This window comes from Passer domesticus, chromosome 11, assembly GCF_036417665.1.
Source record: "Passer domesticus isolate bPasDom1 chromosome 11, bPasDom1.hap1, whole genome shotgun sequence".
Classification (NCBI taxonomy): domain Eukaryota; kingdom Metazoa; phylum Chordata; class Aves; order Passeriformes; family Passeridae; genus Passer; species Passer domesticus.
The window spans coordinates 16,532,835-16,554,663 of record NC_087484.1 but is presented as its reverse complement, the minus strand read 5'-3'; the positions used below and the strand labels follow the sequence as shown (position 1 = coordinate 16,554,663).

The 21,829-nt window shown below is 42.6% G+C and overlaps 1 protein-coding gene across 1 annotated transcript in view; it reads right to left on the bottom strand.

Annotated features, from left to right (window-relative positions):
- The window catches only part of CUL3 (cullin 3), a 55,083-nt gene extending 42,121 nt beyond the window's left edge, over positions 1-12,962 (bottom strand). The window contains exon 1 of the mRNA XM_064385974.1: positions 12,545-12,962. Coding sequence (XP_064242044.1) covers positions 12,545-12,610 — 66 coding nt within the window. The 5' untranslated portion in view covers positions 12,611-12,962. The remainder of the gene's footprint in view (positions 1-12,544) is intronic.
- Between the last annotated feature and the right edge of the window lie 8,867 nt (positions 12,963-21,829).

Here is a 21,829-nt window from a genome sequence, read left to right as displayed (position 1 = left end):
CTGCGCAGAAAAAATGAGAAGGGTCTGACTGCTGTCATCTAAAACTGCCACCACAGGGGCACAGTCCTTGAGGCAAAGGAGACTGTCATCCACACTGTCCCCTGCCACTGCAAGACAGGGTATTCATCAAGATGATATTAAATAGTCTGCTACAGTAGCTCAGTATCCTGAGCCTGTATCCTTCATTCTGGATGAAGTTTGGCTGAGGTTATCCAGAAAAGGGCAAGAGCAGCACATTTCCTGCCTCAGAACCTAATCACTATTTGAATTTTTATAAACCCTTTGAATATTGTTAATTTAAAAGACAAGAATTTACAATGACAGAGATACATTGTCTAGCATCTGCTCCAAGAATATCTCTGAAAAATGGCATATTAAGATATGGAACTACATTTTTTCAACTACAGAACAGATAAAATGTACTCCTACTAATGTCAAATGGAAAGCTCAATGTCTACACTTTCTGAGTGCTTAAGTTTTCCTCACTATGTAACAATGAGTATATCTGAAAGAGGATGCATGGGCTACCCAAACTCTCCCACAAATAAAAACAATTGATCTCTGAACAACCAAAACCACCACAAAGTTCTATGAAGTTCCTCAACCGTGTTATCTGAACAGGTTGGCTGTGACACACCAAAAGCATGACTGAAGGCTAAGAGGAGGAGCACAAAGAAAGTAAGGGGCACCCTGTTTCACTGCTATTCTCCTGCATCTGGGCTATTTATCTTAGAACATCTGTCAAGAGTCACAGGCAAGTCCTAGAAATGTTCTACCACAACTGTCCTAATAAGTAGGACACCTTTTGCTCCTAGGTGACCTTTAGCAACAATCAAAGATGACAATACAGTATTATCCCCATCTCCTAAGGAGCGTCAGGAAATGCCTATTACAGTATTATACTCCCTCAGAGGGTGTGTGTGGTGGGGGGAATCAATGCTTACAACTTGCTTATGACATCTGCCAGTTGCCATTTACAAGATTAAATATTGACACAATTTTTAATACCCATGTTTTGTTCTTCACTCTTCTCTTGATCTTCAAGCATTGCCCTTGTTTGGGTGGGCAAATCCCAAACTTCTCCAGATTCCTCCTGCAAGGAATGTTCACAGCCTGACCCATGTTCCATTCCAGGCTCAGCAGGTGAGCTGAATAACCGGTGCTGAGAGAAATCCTCTGAAGGCCAAGGGAAGAATCAACTCCAGTCTCACCCTCAGAAAGGCTTGAGCCTCTGCAGGCAGGGCTCCATGACAACACTCAGTCAGAAGCAGAAGTCCAGGAATTGCAATATCCACCTCTCCTTCCCAGGCTTTACCCAACAGAAGCAAGCAGAACATGCAATGAAATCAAAGAGGAGTCCTCCTTCTTGACTGAAACATCCAAGAACTGCAGTATTTTAGACTAAACCCCCTCCTTCTCCACTTGGCTTGAATGGGTTCTGCAGCACTGAAAAGCTGTTCTGCCAGCACGGAGCAGTTGGGTTAAGCAGCCTAAAACGTGATGGCTCCTTAAAAGCAGAGTCACTCCTGCACCATGACTGACACATTTGGTTTACCTCCAAGGCATTGTCTCAGAGCAAGCTGGTCTCACAAAACAAGGGCTGCTCTGGGGTAGGAGCTTGAAGAGGAAGGTGGGTTGGCTGGCTGGTTTTGAGCTTTACAGCAAAATGCAATATGCTCCAAGAACTTCCTTTGCTAGTAAATCCCAGGAAAAAGGATTTGTTTCCTCTCTTAAAATCTAACACTTGCCTGCATTATAGCTAGGCCTGACAGGAGTTTCACTACACAACAGCAAAATTTAACAGCCTACATGAAAAGTTTAAAACAAGTCTTTATTAGGACATGTAATACTGCAGCAACAGTTTTGACATGTTTAGGCAACTGAACAAAATTAAGGATCAGATACTCATTTATCTTTAGGAACCAATTCAGAAGGATGAGACTAATCTTGAACTACCAACATACCTCTCTTACTCTAGATTTCAACTTCAATTTAATACAGTTTCTTTGTTTTTCCCAAATGCTCTTCCTCATCTTTAGTCTTGCAAATCTATGGAACATAAAAAGCTGAAGGGGAGAAAATTGGGAAAAACAACTCCCAAACACCTGCTTCATCTGAACTGAGACTATGAACTATGTAATTTTGAGCAGCCACCACTCACCAGATAATCAAAGTTTTTGTTTCATTTCTTTAAAAAATGCAAAAACCAGAGGCATTCTGAAGAGGTATACAAATAAATTGAAACACGAAGTTACACAGTGGTCATTCTGTGAACAAAACCAACTTTCTTCTTACATACCCTTGCACACTTTCCCAACACTATCCCATACCAATGGGCAACTACAAACTGTTATACTCCCTAAAAATCAGCTTATGGGTTCACTTTGCAATTTATAATGTTCAACTTACAAAAGGTTGTAAGTTCAGTCACTCTATTAATACAGATAAAAAATAACTCTTATTAAGACAGACAAAAGCAGAATACTGCTTGTCTGACTGGGCCAATGAAAAATGAATGCTGGCTCACCAGCCTCATTTTTCATCCTCTTATTGGTGTATATATATGGATTCACACAGACCAGTCTTCAAGGCTCTCTCTAAAATCTCTATCAGTAGGTTAAGGAACAGCAGGGGATAAAGATGGTAACACCTGCATCTGTGATCATTTATACAAAGCTTAACTCTGTCTCTTCCTCACTCATCTGCCTTGCTTCTTTTTTCCCACAAGCCCCAAACTGCTTGAAAGAAGCATACGCTTTATTCAGCAAGGATTAATGGATGTTGTCCTCCAAAACACACCAAAATACACTGCTTTTCAACATAAACTAAGGTGCAACTATTTACACTAACAACCTTATTCTACCAGTTGCATGCTTTGCACAAAGAAGACAACAGAATAATATTTAATTAAAATACAGAAATCGAAATTTTTAAATAACATCTTTTTTCCCCAGCATGTGCAGACAAATCCAAATGCCTTCCAAATATCAAAAGGCATTTGTTGTGAATGAGTAAATCTCTCCTGGCATGATGCAAGCCTCTGCCCACCTGATATTACATTATTAAACTTGTTTTTTAAGAAGTTGTATTTAAAGGAAAACAATTGGTTTTGTTCAAGCTTCTAGAAGAACTGAACCGCCAAGAGGCAAAATCTAGGAAGTTCTAGCTCAAAAGACAGTTGTCACTGATACAGAATGGAAGTGCTTAAACAGCCAAAAGAGTGACATTATTAACCAAGGCTCTTTTCAAAAACATTCAGTGACATTTCTACAGTGCTCGTTACTGCAGCACCTGAAAACAGAGGACTATAAAACACCTGCAATAAAAGTATTGATTTCCCAAGAGCACTTCAAGCTAACAGGGGTAAAGTAGAGCTGTCTATACTGCTGTATGTATACTCTCCATATACACTATATACTGCTATACACTGCCTACACTCTTACTTCTCTGCAAACTCAGAGCTGAAATCCAGACCTAAGTCACAGTTCAGAAAGTCTAATCTTTCACTTTTAGCTCTGGAAATTAACAGAAGCATCTTCAGACCTGAAGTAAGTTTTGGACTTATTTCAGTAGATGTACTGTCACTTAAGGTACAAATAACCCATGGGGAAAAAACAGTGTGTTGTGTCAGGATCGCTCAAGAAAAACCCATTCTGAATGAAACACAGGAAGAAATATAAGGATTTGATGCCAAAGATCTACTTACTCTGTTCTACCCAAAAGAATAAAAATTATCAGTATTGTGAAAACTAATGAGAAGTTTAGAGTCCTCCCGACTCACTTCAGAAGTAGTAATCCTAAAACAACTTTCCTCAAATTAAAGTTATGGAAAAAAAAATTGAAAAGGCTCGTGTAACAGGAGGAAATATGTTCCTGAAAGAAATACAATAGCTTTGTTTCTATGCTAAACAAAGTTGGTGTTAAAAGAAAATATTTGAACCTAATCAGAACAGCAGAATACGGAACAAAGAAAATCTGGATTTCTGGGAATGAATCATGCCTCTCACTTGTCAGCAGGATCCTGGAGGTCTGTAAGTGTGGGGAGGGACAGGTACAGCTCAGCCATGTGTCTGTGGCTGTCAAACAGGCTCTTGGCAAAGGTAAAATGACAAGACAGTGCAATCAGTGGCACAAAATTTTATAAATTACTGGGAATGCCTTTTCTCATTTACAAACCCTAAAAATTTCATTCAAGCCATTTAGCATTCTACTGCAATAAAAGCTTGTAACAGCCAAGGACAAGCTCTTCAAAACCTGAGAACTGTGTGACTGTGAGCAAGCTACACAAATTACACTCACCTGCAAATTCCCTCCAAGCTGCTTACTTGGGATAAGGGGCCATGTGCAGGCTCTTACACTGCAGGAGAAGGAAGGTGGCTCCTTCCTCTTTCACTGGAATTACTTCCAATTTACCAAAGACTTGAAAGCAGAAAGGGAAGGTGTTTGCCTACATATAACCTAACAAGCCTTACTAGCAAAGACTGAAGATAGCTGGAAATCTCAAATTTCAGTGGGATGTAGGTCCCCGACTCTATTAATTTCCTTTTACAACAGTGGGAGCTCAGCGCTGCAGGTGATGAGGAGCAGGTTGTCCTGAGAGTGCCATACCTGACACCAGGTCACTGTCAGCAGGAGCAGCACCACTATACCCCAGACTGCTCAGATCATTCCTAACTCGAAATTAACAGAAATATTGTCTTTAACCTAGTCAGAACAGACTAAAACTTTGATTCACTATGTCATCATATGTTGATTTAGTTTTAAGACCACTCAACAAACACTACAAAGTAGAAATAAAAAGTCTTAATTTAATAAGGAATTAAATAAATTAATTTTTTGGCAAATCTTTTGTATTGATGACTTCTATAATAGTAACATTATAATAACCTTAAAAATGCCAGATGCTGCATACCTCAATCCCAGTTAAGAAGTGCCAAAGGAAAGAGCAATGCTGTTCTGCCCATCCATACCTTCTATGGAAGGCACTGAGTCTCCTCAGGGGTATCATCCCTCCAAGTGAAAAAATCTATTAATTCATTAACTTTCCAGCTTTGATGACCTGAATTCAGAAAGCTTCCCTGAACCACAAATAGACTATTCCTCACCTACTCAACACTGAAGGCAAATCCCACAGGAATTGTTTCTGGCTTTTTTCAATTAACCTACAAGTAGCACAGTACTTTACAATTGTCCAAAAATCAACACTACGTAAAGAGGAAATCTGTGAAATACACACCAGCTTATACAGATTACAGACACATTTCCTGTAGTCATTTCAAAACAAGGAACACAATGAATGATGAGGAGGATGAGGGAAGAAAGGGAGATGGTGGCACTAAAGGGCCTTGAGAGGTTTTGGGGGCTTGATGAAAATTCCTCCTCCATAATAACAGCCGCAGCACAATTTGAGAACTTGCACAGGAATAGAAAGATAAAATTTTGTGATAAAAAGAGGCCAACACAGGATGATTCTTTTTTCCTCCTCAGCTTCAGGTAGGAGAAGGAAGACACAATTAATAAATCTCTTACAACTGTACAGACAATCAATACCACTGTGTCCTGACAATAACCTCTCTCTAGGGCACTCTTGTAACACACAGTGCAAACACCATGGTCAGATGCACAGATCAGCAGTGCCTGCAAGACTTAAGAGCAACACAGAAATTTTTGCAAAAGAAAAAAATTCACAGCTACACAGAATATTAAATTAATGTATAATATAAAAAACCAGGCCAGGTCCACTCAGATGCTATCCACACTTTAAAAACAAAACTAGTGTGGTAGTAAAATATTTATTTCAACAAAGATTCTTCACATACAAAAGGTAAGAAAAAGACATGCACAGCCTATGCTCAGACCACATGCAGTCTAAGAAATTCATGTTATGAATTTATTATATAAGCTTGTCCAATTTTATATCATTCACATGTATAATTTAAGTTATTGCCTCAATTTATGTTTATTTTCATTAGCATTAAACAAAAATTGGCTTTTCCACAAATGAACCTCATTCATAAACCATAAACCAACAAAGCAAGTTATCTGCTCACATTTTGCATAGTATTATACCTTATTTAAACTACGAGCAAGACAGTTTCAGCCCTCAGACACTGATTTTACACACAGCTAATTACAGAATTGAGGCCACTCAAACACCATCCACACATAAGTGTTTATTACCGTTTTGTCCTCCTTGTACTACTCATGTATTAAATGCACTTTTTACCTTCCCTAAAATGCTCAAGTCAATATGGAAGTTCTTCTGTTAAGGCATCTAACAGTATTTACTTATGCTGAGATGCCACTACTAGCACCTTCAGAAAAGAAACGTCAGTCATCTAAAAATTCTACTGGCTTTAACTGACCTTCAGAAAAATAAAATAATCATGTGATTACAAATGTGCCTGGCTGTGCTGGAGTTTTCTACAATGCTACTTTTCTGCTCTGTGTTTCCACAAAACCTGACTCAGAACAAAAAGCATGACCTTACTTCTCAAGAGCTGCTTTTCCACTTGTACAGCTACTAGAAATCAAAGATAAGATCCAGTGAGCATATGTACAAGGTCAAGAACCTATTACAGACTGTAACACAATCACTCTGTTTTATGAATGGACTCACTCAAACTATCTTAAGAAAAATCTGTCCCAGTCTATCACAAAATGTTTTCACCACATACAGAGACACTGACACTACACACCAGTCGTGGTGATGGAAATTTAAAAGCACCTGCACTTAGACAACCTGCCCTACAGATCAAAGCCTAAGACCTCAGAATACTTGCTTGAAATTCTGAAAAATGGGGTCACTTATGCTGTGTGTATCTGTCCAGAACAGATTAAAAGGAAAATTTGGAGAAATTTTACTGTCTTTTACAGAAAAATGCCTAATTTTATGTTACATACTACTATTACAATTATTCATGTAGAATATCAAAAACTCTTCATCAGTTTTATAGCTACTGTCATAGAGTTCTTTTACCTACCACTACCAGGGAAAAATAGTAACTCCTGTTTAATAATGCATTACTATACAACTCGAGTGAAGGGATGGAGAACCCCAATGAAGCCACTTGAAAAAGCTCAGATTGAATTACCAGTATAAAAATCCTAACAGATCATTCAGCTTTAGCCTTGCAGTCCTATGCAAAATCAAGCAAATTTCAAATACAGCAAGATTCACAAATGGCACTGTTCCTTCCTGAGCCACACAAAGGCACTGGCTCAAAACTCTACACCAACACAAATGATGATTGCTCAGAACTTAGGACCCAGTAAACAAGGAAAACCAAGAAAATTTGTAACTGAAACCTGAACATCTACAGAACTGAGGAATGCTAACGAGATTAGGCAAAAACTAAATGATAATATGCACCCTATGTTACAAACAAAACAACCAAGTAAAAACCCACCTACAACTAATTACTTAGGCTACCCTGGAATTAGTGCTCTCACCTTTTCGAAGTTCTAAATGTATTATTATGACATTCAGTTTGCTCACAGCATTAAAAAAATAATTGTGAAAACTGGAAGGATTTCGTAAGCTTATCAGTAAGCAAGCATTTCCATGTTTTTCTTAATTTGCACAAAACCCCTTCCTTTGAATAAGAAAGGGTGTTTTAGTGTTCTGCTCTGTTTTACTCCTAGTTTTTAAGCCTACCAAAATTCCAGTTGTGAATGTGAACTTATGACCGTGAACGCTGAATGGGTTGAGCTAAGATGCTCTCATAAATATGTCTGAGAACATAAAGTGATCAAGACTCACAAGCCAAGCATGTAAAACATGGAGTTAACCAGGTGATCTTGCAGTACTTGGTATGTTCACATTACTTTATTCAGAGCTGAAAAAGCCTGCAGTAAACCACCCCGTTCCACTCTTTTCCCACATTCTGTGCCTCTCCCTGCTCTCCCCAACACCTCACACAGACTCTGAGGGTTACAAGCCACAGCAGATCCTCACATACTGCTTACATAACCTGAATGCTTCAAAATTTAACCACACTTCAGTGTTTTTTCTAGGGGCTATCTGCTCTAAGATGCTCAAGATGGACCAAATTTACACCAACTTCTGGAATTGATAGATCTTCACGTTGTAGGCTGAAGCATAAATTTAACAAACCTGATCTCAACTTGCATCATCAATTCCCCAAGACTCAAAACAAACCACAGAAGCAGTTGGTGCTTCCTGAAAAAAAAAAAAAAGCTTTCTGCCTACACAAAGCCTAGAACAAGTGGCTGTTAGATCGAGGAGAAAGGAGTGCTGGCAATGAAAATATGAGTCTTAATTCCTTCTCATGGAAGAGCTGGAGTATTTACTTTTAAGTTTACGTAACTTTCTTCGAGGAAGAACTAACATAAATTGATAAACAGCTGAAAGAAACCAAAGGTTGTCTGTCTTTCTGCACAAGATTGATCAAAATCAGAATTTCCTTGGGCACAAGTATTTCAAACAAAACTAGTCAGAAGCTTACACATTTTTAAAGACTTTTATTCTATTGCAAGTGCACATGCAGAAACTCTCTAAATGCTGTGCAGAATTCACAATGTAACTGTGTAACACTGATCCACCAAAATAGTTCTGAGAACTGGCAAAACACTACTTTGTAGCACTGCTCCAGAGAAGAAAGATATCTCTGCAGGAAAGGCGAATTATTGCAAGCATTCAAAAAACCCCTCCAACTGCAATGATCAAACCCAATAACCTACACTGGGTCATGCTGGCTTTCAGAAAGATCTGTCCAACCAATTTTATGGTGACACCTGCATTGAGAGAAGAATGAGCTCTTGCAAAAAAGCTCATTCAACATATCTTAATGTTGCTTGTTTAAATTTTGAAAATTAATTCCCCAAATGCTTTCAGAATTCCCACAATCTAATTATTTCTGTAAGAAATGTCAATTTTTTTTTTTACTATGTACAACTTTTCCGTCAAAATACATTTAAGGCTACAGTTTTCCACAAGCTAACCAGTCACAGCAAAACAGCTCAAATACACTTTCAGGAAACATGATTTATACATTCTAGATCTTCCTTACAGAAATCACATCTCTCCAAAAGTTTTAATGCAAACCTACCATTTTTGGCACCATTTTTGACAGATGAACTAAATCATCTTGAAATCAGATTTGCTGCAAACTTGTCTGAGAGCTTTGAAAGCATTCCTGTAGCCAGCAGTAATGGGCTCACTGAGAGTTAAGGAGTGAGAGCCACTTTGAGACCCTGAGAGCACCTTTAAACCTGGAAGAAAACAACCCCCAACACTTCTTCAAAACACGTGCAATTCACATTTTGTAGCTGTATCAAACCTGCATTTTCATATAATGCACACGAAACCAGCAGGCCACTGCACTCTTCCAAATAATTAAAAAAAACCCCAACTTACCACCTGCAGTCAACGTACACCATGGACAATTACATGACATTTCTGAAATATTGCTATTTTTAGCATCCACATTCATATCTGTTGTAGTGTGCATGAATTTGAAACAACAAAGTTTGAAGACTGCTTGAGGAAAAGGAACCTTTTGTCTTTCAAATGCCCTCTCCCACTGTTCCATCTCTGGCTTTAACATCACCCTGAATGCTCTCTGGATAGACCTTAGGTAAATATGGAACAGCTAGATTTTATGGAGGTGTTAAAAGTACCAGAAGTGGATACTGAAAGTAGCACACTGGAAGTCTTCTGTGGTGGTACATAAGGATAAGTGCACAAACTTAACCTCATGAGTTTGCTTTCCTGAATATACAACAAGCTGTTTCAGGAATTTATTTCTGTTATTCTTCCTAAATTTGAAATATGCTCAAGTCTGAAGTCTCAGAGAATCCTCATCTGGAATACCTCTCATGCAAAGATTATTACCATCTTTAAGTCAGGTTGAACAAGAGATGCAAAGTTCTTTATAGTAAGATAGTCTATAAATTAGGAAAAGAACAACTGGTAAAACATACAGAGCAATGTTCTTCTCAGTTACTTTTGATTACTGTACAAGCTAAACAGGGAACCCCATGCCACTGCCCCCAAGGTAAGAAAAAGCACATCACAGCACACACCAGGAGCTAGCAAATCTCAATGGACACTTGGGATGACAATCTGGCACCAATTACAAGAATGAAAAAAAGAAATCTAGAATAAAACTAATTCCTAAGTATAAGATCTCCAGGTAGACTGCTGCTTTTCCAAATTTTGGTCCATCTCTACCTGATTTTTTATAAGGTAGAAAAGGTAAACTTTGGTAATGTTTGGCAAATTACTATTTCTTCATTCCTTTAGCTATTATAAACCATAATAACAGAAGTATGAAATACATTATAAAAATGTAAAATATTAAAAACACAGAACCTACATGGAGGAAGTTATGCTAATATTGTTGTGCTCCAGGAACACCACCACTCCAGTTTGGCTGTTTCTAGCCTAATGTAATGGTAAATAGCTACCTCCAAGCAAGAAGCAAACTAATCTAAAACAGAAAGACCTCCTGAGGAAAGATGATCAATAAGAGCACAAATTGAAGCAGCCTACAAAACCACCTCTGGAAGCACTGTTAACTGAGAGCCAAAGAGCAGAACCACCACATTTGGGACAAAGGAGCCAGGATCCATAGCTGCTGCATGAGTACCACATTTTCTAAACACAGACTGTACTCCCCACGAAAATGCACCTCATTGACACAAACAATCCCACTGCAGTCTCTAGCACCAAGTCATTTCCTGGGCCAGACTGCACAACCACTCAGGCATACACAAAATGTGTGTTGAGATTTTTACATCAACAGTCAGTGCTGCCGACTTCTGCAATTTACAAAGGGAAACCCCTCCAAATCTCTCAACAAAGTACATGCTTCTTTTCTGTAAATGCTTGATCAACAAAATGTTTGTCAACAAAATGTCTTAGGTAAAAAAAAATGCAAGAGGACACCTGGAAAGTTGTTATCAACAGATGATCCCATACAGTTGCAGGCCTTGATGACTTGTGACTTATTATTTTAGGAAGAAGACACTCGGTTTTTCACATTTTAACCTAGATATTCTTTAAGCAACTGAAAAGAAAGACAATGCTAGTAAAAGCAGTTTAAAAAACTTGACAATGTTTAACTTCATGTAAGAACAGGGCTCTATCAGAGCATTTCTCACCCCTGCAAAAGAAGTTTCATATACACAAGAGGTGAAACGTACAAACTTCAGTTTATCCCATTGTCAGCTCTGCCTTTATTGTCTGACCCATAGCTACACATTCACTGCTGGAATACATGAACCTGTTTATCAAATTAAACGACTGATATCTTAGGTGCAGTTTGTTATAAAACATACACATTGTTTTTGTCATGGTTTATTTCTATACAGTTTTCCTACTACTTGTTTGTAAAACCACAGCCACATGGCAGGAAGTCTTCTCTATTTCTATAATCCAAAACTTGAAAAGGGCTTTTTTAAAGAAATAAATGAAATATGGAATTGAAAAACCTATCATCAGCTAAAATTCCTAATCTCATAGGCCACTTTTCTCTTTTTACTTTTACCACTAAATGCAACTATCAGTGAATAAAAGTAGAGGAAAGAGTAAAACAGTGTAACTCGGATTGCTGTAAAGCTGGCTGCTGACACTATAAAGAATCTTCTAATTTCATCAGCAAGAGTTTGGATGAAGCAAATATATTGATATATGCCTTGCCAGTGAAATGAGATAAACAGGTATGTCCAGTTTCTCTATAAAGGCACAGCACATTAGTTCTACACCACTGCCGACTGGGATCAGGCACAGCATTGAAAAGTTCACACTAAACCTGAAAAGGCAAAGCCTTAAAAGCCAGAGACTCAACTAAGTATCTTCTTTTTAGCACACACACACACACACACGCTTCCTGGTCATCCTCCAGCACACCGAACCTTTCCTATCCCTCTCGTTCCCCAACGCCATTACTCGTGCTGTAGTTGTTATTCTGTTGTAAGCTTTAATTGAAGCGACTGTCAAAACACAGCAGCGTTATGGCACTTCAAATTAATAATCTGGCTCCTTCCCCTCGGTAAGTCAAGGCGAAGGAACGCTCACGACTCCACCGCACCTGCAGCAAGTTACCTATGCCTACATGTTTACAGCAGCACCTTCTGAGCAGCTGGCATTGTGCCTCCTAAATTTAATAATCGTACGACTTGGAGCCTCTTCTACGGAGCAGAGAGATAAATTCAGCAAGAGGAAACTCCGCAGAAGACATAAATAAATATTGCCCCCCCCACCTTCCGGGGCTAACTAATTTTGTTGATGAAGGCGCATAACCTTCGGCTCCCTCTTTGAGGCCTTTTCCTTGAAAACAAAGAAATCGGTCCCCACTGCCCCCCTCCCCACTGCCGTACGTGGATTTTCATAATTGATTTGTTTGATGAGGGAGGCCAGAACCGCAGGGTCCAGCTCCTGCGCCTCCCACTCCCCGTGCGGCAGCGCTTCCCCGCGGAGCGCCTCCCGCCCGCAGGGCCGGGCTGCCCGGGCCGGCTGACAGCGCGGCCCGCCGGGGCCTGCGGAGGCCGCTCGGCGCGGCCCAGGCCCGGTACTCACGGGGAAGGCGCGGATCCGCATCTTGGTGTCCTTCCGGCTGCCCGTCCCCTTGCTCAGGTTCGACATCTTCGGCTCCGGCGGGGCGGCGGAGCCGGGGGACGCGCGGCGGGGCGGCGGACCCGGGAACGGGGCCGGGGGAGGCCGCGGGCGACCTTCGCTGCGAGCGCGGCCCCGGGGGGCGCGGCGGGCGCGGGGGCCGGGCCGGCCGGGCCGGGCCGGGCGGGAGAGGCGGCGGCGCGGGCCCCTCGCTCCGCTGGCGGCGCTTCCTTCAGCCTCCGCCGCGATGGCGGACAAACATCGCTCACTGCGCAGGGCCGGGCGCCCCCCCTTCCCTTCCTTCCCTTCTCTTCCTTCCCCTGCTCGGCTTCCCTTGCTTCCCTCCCCTCCCACCGCCCGGCACTCTCGGATCCGGCCGCGCTGGGGCGGGGGCGGCGGGAGGGCCGGGGGCGGGGGCGGAGGGGGGCCTCGCCGCTCTCGCGAGGTTTCCGCCGCTCTCGCGAGACGTCCCGTCTCCGGCGGGCCGACGCGGCCGCGGTGGGCGGGGAGTGGAGGGCGGGGAAGGCGCGCGGGCGGGGAGGGCGGCGCTGATTGGCGGAGAGCGGCGCCGCGCGAGGGGGGCGGGGCCAAGCGGGCGGCGCGTCCCGTGAGGGGCGGCGGGGCCGCGGCGGCCCGGGAGGGCGGGGAGAGGGGCCGGGGCCGCAGGAGCGGGGAACCGGGGAACCGCGGCATCGCGGCACCGCGGCTTCCGGCTCGGAAGAGGGCTGCAAGACCATGCAGTCCAACCGTCCGCTCAGCGCTGCCCCTAAACACCTGAACCGCATCACCCAGCGCCCGACACAGACTCCCCTTAAACACCTCCAGGAACGGCGACTCCGCCGCCTGCTCCACGTCCCGCTCGTCGGGCTGGTGGCGGTTGTTTTATTAGGTTTAAAGTGCAAGTTTTGTGCCACTTCAGGGCTGCGGCAGTGGGCCTCGCAGCTGCTGCAGCCCCGCGGCAAACGGGGCACGGCCCCGGCCGGGCAGCGGCTGCTGCCAGCCTGGCGCTGCGTCCCTTCCCCTCTTCCTTGCCCTTGGAAATCTCCCGGCTGCCAGTGCTGCCCCTGTGAATCATGCCAGCGGCAGGCGGCTCCCGCCGCAATGTCGTGATGCAAGGCAGGTGTATTCAGCAATGCCCTGTGTCTGTGCAGTGCCAGGGACACTCAGCGATGCCCCGTGTCTGTGCAGTGCCAGGGATACTCAGCCATGCCCTGTGTCTGTGCAGTGCCAGGGATACTCAGCCATGCCCCGTGTCTGTGCAGTGCCAGGTGTATTCAGCGATGCCCTGTGTCTGTGCAGTGCCAGGTGTATTCAGTGATGCCCTGTGTGTGCACAGTGCCAAGCACACTCAGCCATGCCCTGTGTCTGTGCAGTGCCAGGTGTATTCAGTGATGCCCTGTGTGTGCACAGTGCCAAGCACACTCAGCCATGCCCTGTGTCTGCACAGTTCCAGGGATACTCAGCGATGCCCTGTGTGTGCACAGTGCCAAGCACACTCAGCCATGCCCTGTGTCTGTGCAGTGCCAGGTGTTTTCAGCCATGCCCTGTGTGTGCACAGTGCCAGGTGTATTCAGCCATGCCCTGTGTCTGCGTTGCCGTGGATGCTTGGGAAATGAGGATGCCACCTGAGGCAACGCTTACATGTGCCCAGAGTTAAATATAGGTCATTCAGCAAAGGGCAGCTGCTGTAGAATGGTTAGAAAATGTCAGGTTCTGGAAGTCAACAGAGGGGCACTTCTAGAAGTTAGGCTGGTCAGCCAGAAAGAATCTAGGCTCCAGATGCCAGGGGGCTGACTGAAAAGTTAGTGGGTTTTGAAGCAAAATGTGCATCAAAACATGTCTTGCTCAAGATCCCCCAGAGGAAAGAGGTGGCATAGCCAGGAAGAGGATTTCTTTGGGGTGACTCTTGAACTGGGCTCTGAATACCACAGCACGGTGTGATGCACATTTTGTATCCCACTCCACGTACCTCCATTGTCAGTGCTTTCCACAGGTGCCTGTACACTGCACGTGCTCACAGGGCACAGAAACAGCTTTCCTTCTCTGAGCTAGTTTACCTTCTGCACCAGTGATTTCACCAGTCTGGTCTCTTGGAGCTGGTTACAAACACTTCCTATTGGGACTATGCATGCTCATATATGACATATTTTTTTAATCTCCTGATCAGAATTAAGTATATACGCCTAGAGTAGGTGTTATATAAGAGCAACACAATAAACAATGATTGCAACATGACTATGCAATAGGAACCAGTCCTTTTCAAAATTACAGTATTGTCAAAATGCAGATCAAAGATGAGATGAGAAGGGAAAGATTACCCGTTGTTAATATGAAGAATATGGCTCACACATTGTTTCAATATAATTTCAATGTCATTTCTCCTCCTAAGGATTTTCTTTGCCAAGTGAGGACAACCTCTCATGTTAATGCAGGTTTTTTCCCAGTCCATAACAGTTAGGATAAAATAATTTGAAAATGTTTGACTCTTGTAAAAACGGTTTGCAGAAGTAAAATAAAAGTACATTTATACTAAAACACAGATTTTTCATTTTGAAAATGCTGCAAGAACACTTTTCAACAAATTTAGTGCACTTTTCAAAACCCAAAACCTTCTCCACAAACCATTTTTGAGAAACTGGCATTTCTTCTTTCAAGAAAAAAGAAAAAAACCCCCAACTTTTACTGTCCCCCTTACTTCAGATGGCTCTGGATTAACTTCTCTAATGATTGCTTCTATGCTTCCTGCCACTGGCCTTATGCTGATGGCAGCCCAGGACAACCTTTTGCCTTCTAAGTTGCTCTTAATGTACATTTTTGATCTAAAAGTAGAAGAGTGCTGACTCACCCTCAGACACTGTTCAGGCTGGCACATAACACCCAACAAAATAAAATTATGCTCCTACCAAGTAATCTCAACTCTCAGATCAAATAGCTTTCTTTTACACATGAGTTTATAGCTACCACACACTAGCACAAGTGTAATGATAGCTCTAATTTTATTACTAAGTGCTGAATTTGGAGCCTGAGCCTTCTTTTGGTGCAGATTTATGACCCAGTGTGTCACATCTGCTAGCACAGATTCCTCTGGAGCTGCTCCTTTCTTTCTGAGGTCTGTTCTGTGACTGTCCAAGGTGAGGACAATTACCATTTTTTAGTGCAAGTTTTCTATTTCCATACATAACGTATAAAAAGAGGTTTCATAAAAGCTACCCTTTGAGCTTACAGAGAGAACTTTGTTTGCTAAGTGCTTATAATGTTAATCCAGGTGGGTCAAACCAGAAGGAAGACAGGCAGGTGGGGGAGGACAGATCACAGGAAGCGTGATGCACCCTGTGGCTTACCCAGGTCACCCCAGCGGTGCCCCAAACACCTCATGTCCTTCTGTGCTCCAGCCATGAGGGAATGCTTCCTGTGCACAGGAGGGTCACCCTGCTGGAAAATTCACATGTGAGCATTGAGCAGCCTTAAACCCAGCTTGCAGCAACCACAACAACACGCAGAGCCATGAACACCCCCGGAATCCTTTACCCTAGTGCAGAGGAGAGCTCAGCATTATCCTAAGAAGTCAGTTTGGGTTTGATTTTTTTCCTGAAGCCCTATCAGTCCTCTGATTTTAGGTACTGATGATCCCACTAAACGATAGGGAACATTGCTTAGGTGCTTGCCAGTCCACACAGAACATCTCCACCTGAATACCACGTCACCACACCAAAGGGATGGCCCTCTGCATTGACCTGTATGTCTTGAAGGTCACAGCAAATCTTTGATTATTTAAATACTGGGCTTATAACCTGATTTATATCTTAACATATTTAATCATATGAAAGGTATCAGACATGTTAGAAGCATGTAAAGAGCACATTATATTGGAATTGATCTAAATTTACATTTTTATAATTAGGCCTTTAGGCAGAATATGATTTGCATTAACTTCCAGAAAAATATTTAACATATACCTGTGCATATGATTTCTTTATTTCAAATCATGACTTTCTGCTTCGTAAGGCTTAATTGTGCTTCACCAAAGCCAAGAACTGTGATTTTTAATTTTTTTTTAAGTAACCATCCTTTCCAAGGAATCATGCATGCGTGTTCTCAGGTATTCCTTACACAGGAGTGAGCGACTGAAATACAAAAGCATAAAGAAAAAAGTATTTCTGTCACAGAAGGATGCAGAATGACCACATCCTGGTCTGCAGAGCACTAAGCGCCTGACTGCAAACTCAGGAACAGGCATTTCAGGAACAGGCATTTCACTCTACTCACTGTAAGGTAGGAAAAAATTCCTTATGTGGTGGGAATGAGTGAGATCCTTCCCTGTAAAGCCCACATTCAGGAGGAGGGCTTTCCCCACCCCGTTCTTTAATTTTTTTTTCACTTTTTTTTTCTGTAAGTGCCTGCATCACTTTGCACGTGATGGTTGCTTTCAGATTTGCATAATTGATACATGACACAGTAACCAAGACAGTTCAAGCATCCGATGAATGAACCACAGATGGGCTTTTAATTGATTATATTGAGGATTCAGCCAAAAGCAGAATGTTATTCTAAATCACTGAAAGAACAAAAAAAAAGCTCAGGACAACCTGATAAATGTATACTTGTAATGCCTTAATTCCTTCCCTGCAAATCACAACCAACTGATTTGTGTTCAGGGTTCCTAGATTTCAGTAGGTACAGGGACAATAGCTTCCTGTAGAAACAGGATCAATGTTCAGAAATATGATTTACCAGGACACCATTACATTTCTCTTTGAAGAAACAGAACAATTTCAAGGCACAGCATTTCACATTATTATTTCTCTATCCATTTAGAGAGGGTTTTTTTCCCTTTCATGTATGTGCTGGATGAAGAAAAAACTTGGTTTTATCTTCCTCAATCACTATTTCAGAGGAGTTTAGGCAGAGGTATAATTCACTGTAATAAAGCTACTTGCATTTCAGGTAGATCTGTAAGTTTGGAGGTTTTCTCGTTTTTTCCCTTATTACTTCCTCCTCTGGAATAATGTACAAAATATTTTGTTTACTTTAACAAGGAGCATAGTTGGGGTTTATTTTTTGTTTTGTTGGGGTCTTTTTTGACATGGTAGGGGTGGCTGAGAGGCCTGGGGCTGCAGTGAAAGGCTGTGGAGTGGCAAGACAAGAAGGAAAACAAGCAGCATAAAGTTATTTGCTTGCTCACTCATGGAAACTTGTTGCTTGGAACATTTGGCTAGGATGTGTTTAAATTTAATTTCTGCTGCATTTAAATGCCACCACAAACACAGTAAATGCTAAAATATGGCAGTCTAAATAACTCAACAGTTTCAAAATTAAAACAGACTAAATTACTTTCAAATATTTTTGCAAGCAGGAAGGGAGGTTGAGGTACTGTCTCAACCCAGTTTTCTCTGTTCCTGGCCTGGCTTACGGACAGAGCCCTTGCTGCTGGGCACAGCTGAGGGCAGGCTGTCCCCAGAGCTCTGTGCATGGCTCTGCACAGCAGCAGCAGCAGCAGCAGCAGCAGGCTCCAGCAGCACTGGTTGCACAAGAGCTGCCTGCAGTGCTGGCCGAGTCACAGTGGGCTGTTTACAGCAGAGTGCTGAGGATGGGCAGGAGGAGACGATGAGGTTGCTGTAATGAGCACATCATGTAGTGGCACATTTCAAAAACAGGTCTAACCAGACAATGCACATAATAACCAAAATTAATGCTGTCCAAACACCACTGGCTTCCCTTTCAGTACCTGACCCACTTCAAGATCGTTGGAATAACACTGAAGTCCTTAACAGGCTAAGTCAAGTGTCAGTTCCAGTGCAAACTCCCATCTCTGATGCAGGTCGTTGATGGGGATCTTGCACAACGTGACTGCAAAAGACACGAGCAAACCATGGCCTGTAATTCCTGTAATTCCCCAGCACTGCAGCTTCCCTGACGGCAGCAATCCACACCCTGCCTGGGTCTGTGTCCAACAGGGACTGCAGCAGCACTGTGTGGGTCACTGTCTGTGTCCCATCGGGAACGGGCAGGCTCCTGGCTCACTGCCCCAGTGCTGAGCTGGGAAACCCCTGCTGCACTGTCGAGGGCAGAGTGTGAACAGGCTTCAGTAGTGTCACAGGAGATGTAGTTGGAGCACATTGTTTGTGCAAAGCTCACATTAGAAAAAAAAAAATCATGCTACAGAGTTCCAGCCAAGGGTGAAAGCTGCAGTGGTGCAGTCAGACAAATGGTTCAGGTTCAGATATCTTCCCTATCACATCACAACAATCTGCTCTTAAGAGGTGAACAGATGCGAATATATTGTGTCAGAATATAGCCTCAAAGAGACAGATGCTTCAAAACACTCAAGGCAACCTTTCAGGAAAAAAAACAACCTGTTTTCTGTGACAAACCACAGAAGAAAATACTGTGCACCAACCCAAGTAAAATGTAAAAAGCTGCACCAGTACCATCATACTACACAAACACCTACCAAAAGGTTAGGGGTAACTTGTTGGTATATAAAGCACCCACCTGGGTTTCTGAGAGTACTGCCATTTAAATCTAGTAGGAAAAGAGAGCCCGACAAATTGGCTGGAAACTGAAGGAAGATCAAAAACAATGCAACACCAAAGATAATTATTCCTTACAACTATTTACTTACATATGTGACAGATCCCTCATTATTCAACCTGTCAAATGAAGCTTAGTAACCTGCTGAATACCAAGTCAGAGTCCACATGGGGTGAGTTCTGTCAGGGGTAGCCACTAATGCCACATTCTTCCAGAACCTCTGGATTTATTCACTTCAGTAGTAACAGCAGCAGCAGCTCTCGGCATCATCTGCAGATGCAGGTGTGTAATGCAGACCTTTGGGAGCATTTACCCATTGCTTTGTGTGGCACAGACAGGGCTGATGGACAATGTGTGAAATAGCTGACAAATCTTTCTTCCTATGAGATCTAGTGTCTTATTATCAATTCAGTTTCTGTGGGACTGGAGGAAGTTACTTTGAAGCTTGAGGGAAAAACACATTTCACATTTTTCACGGTTACACTCACCAGAGATTACTTTATTTGTGGCTGTTACTGACTTTCACGCCTCAGCTATTCTGATGTTTCCTGTTTGCTAAGTGACAGAGAATTGCTTGCCTTGCATGCTTAAAATGCCTGTACATTTGTGGCCTTTTCACATTCTCTAAACCTAGGTAAAACTCTAGGTTTCCCACATGTACATTTCTTCTAAAATGCATACATTGTTCTAGAAGTTACCTCTGCATGGCAGAAGGCACTACCCCAGTGCAGTTTGCAGGTCCTTTACACTGCCTTACACAAGAAGCCTTGTGCTGTAAAGTGACTCATGTTCAGCCTCACATCAGGCATTTAGTGGCCAAGCAGCTGTGCCAGTTTAAGACGTGACCAACATTCAGGTGTTTGTCATCACTCTGCAGCAGTCGTACAGTCAACCCAGAGTATAACAGACTGTATAAAAAAGTCGGTGTTTAAATTCCAGCAGAAAAGTCAGGTGGGTGAACTCACATCACTCCTACCAGCACTTACTAACCTGCTGTCTTTGCACTAAAACCCATGATGAGAGCCCAGATGATTTATTCTGACATCTCAGCTGTACCAGGAAGAAGGTAATTTTCAGCTTATGGCTGGGGATGGATGTCTTCAAGTGCCACAAAGCCATTTCTACAATGACCGTGTGACTGAAGCCTCAGAAAACAGTCATTATTTTACAGACAGCTGGTAAACATCCTCTTCCAGACCTGGTTCTGCAGGCTAAAGATGCCAGGCACCTGGAATGGGCATTCCCAGAAACCAGGGCTCTCCCTGGAATGAACTGGAGTTGTGCTGCAGTTTCCCTGCTCTGCATGAGACAAAGCTTGCTGGTTAGTCAAGCCTGCCTTTGGCTGCTGCTTGATCTAACCCAGCAGAACTTGCCTGAAACACAGTAGTGAGCATTAATTGCCCTGGTTACACCTTTTTTGGCAGAGTTGTGCTGTTGGTAACTCCTGGTTGTGATGGAAATACAAAATTGGAGGCAGAGAGAGCAGGATTTCAGCAGTCCAAGGGGTTTGCAAAATGGTAATGGCACATGCAAGTCAGGTAGTCAAGCAAATTGCATAGTACAACTGTCCATTTTTTTTCTAGTTCTGCATAAAAAATACAAAACAACCATGAAAAACACAACTGTTTTTCAGCCCTTAACTCTCAAATCACAAGGTTGAGTTCAATGCAAGAAATTGTTTTTAATAGCTTTTATTCCATGGCAGTAAATCCAGACAAGATGCCTCTACAAACCACAAGATTATTGCTACTATCTTTACTTCACTGTCATCTGAGAGCCAACAAACAGTACTTTAATCTGGCACTAGACAAGCACAAAAAATAGACAATATTCTGCAAAAAGGTTTGCAAATGATGCAGATAAGGCAGGTTATGGGAAAGGTGTGGCAGGAAGGAAGATGTGTTTTCAGGTATGGGATTATGGTCCTTGGCTTTACAGTCTGAAGGGAGGCCTAAAGCAAGGGACAAAAAGAAAAAGATCACATAGTAGATATATTGAACCTGGTGGGAACATGCATGAGATCACCCTGGTGTGCATCTGTCTTGTGCAGAGTCCTGTGGGTTTGGCAAAGCTGAGCCTGGCTTTTGGAACAGTCATGACATGGATGCAAGGTAAAAAAACAGCTTTGGATGCCAATGAGTTATTTGTTTGATCTCAGAGAAGTACCTAAATAAATAATGTCCCCATGAGAGAGCATGGTGTGTTGGTAGCACAGACCCATTCCCATGAAATTGCTACAGTTTCTCAAGATATTAAAAGACAAAGTGCAGAAAAAGGAAGAGCTACACACACCTGAATAAAAATCTATATGCAAGGTCATCTTCCTAGGATGATGGATGTATCAGATGCATGGCAAAATTTTCCTAATATAATTACAATGTATCAAGAAAATTTCATTGGTACTGATGTACTTTACACAAGCCTCCTGTGCTGATAAAAAGAAAATAAATATTTGATCAAACAGTGACACCTTTTCAAGGTGATACTCAGGTTGGCAATCACATTTCTTAGTGTCTCCCTCTGACCCAAATTCTTTCTAGGGATTGAAAACAGCTGTGGCCAGATCTCAAGGCTTATTTGGCTCCAGCTTCATGGCTAGGGGATGTTTTATTCATGTCATTACTAAAATCACTACTTCAATTTAAAATGCTGTCAGACAGTCTGCAGATTCTGCCCATAGAGAATAAGCCAAGCAATATTCCTCAAATGAGCTGTGTT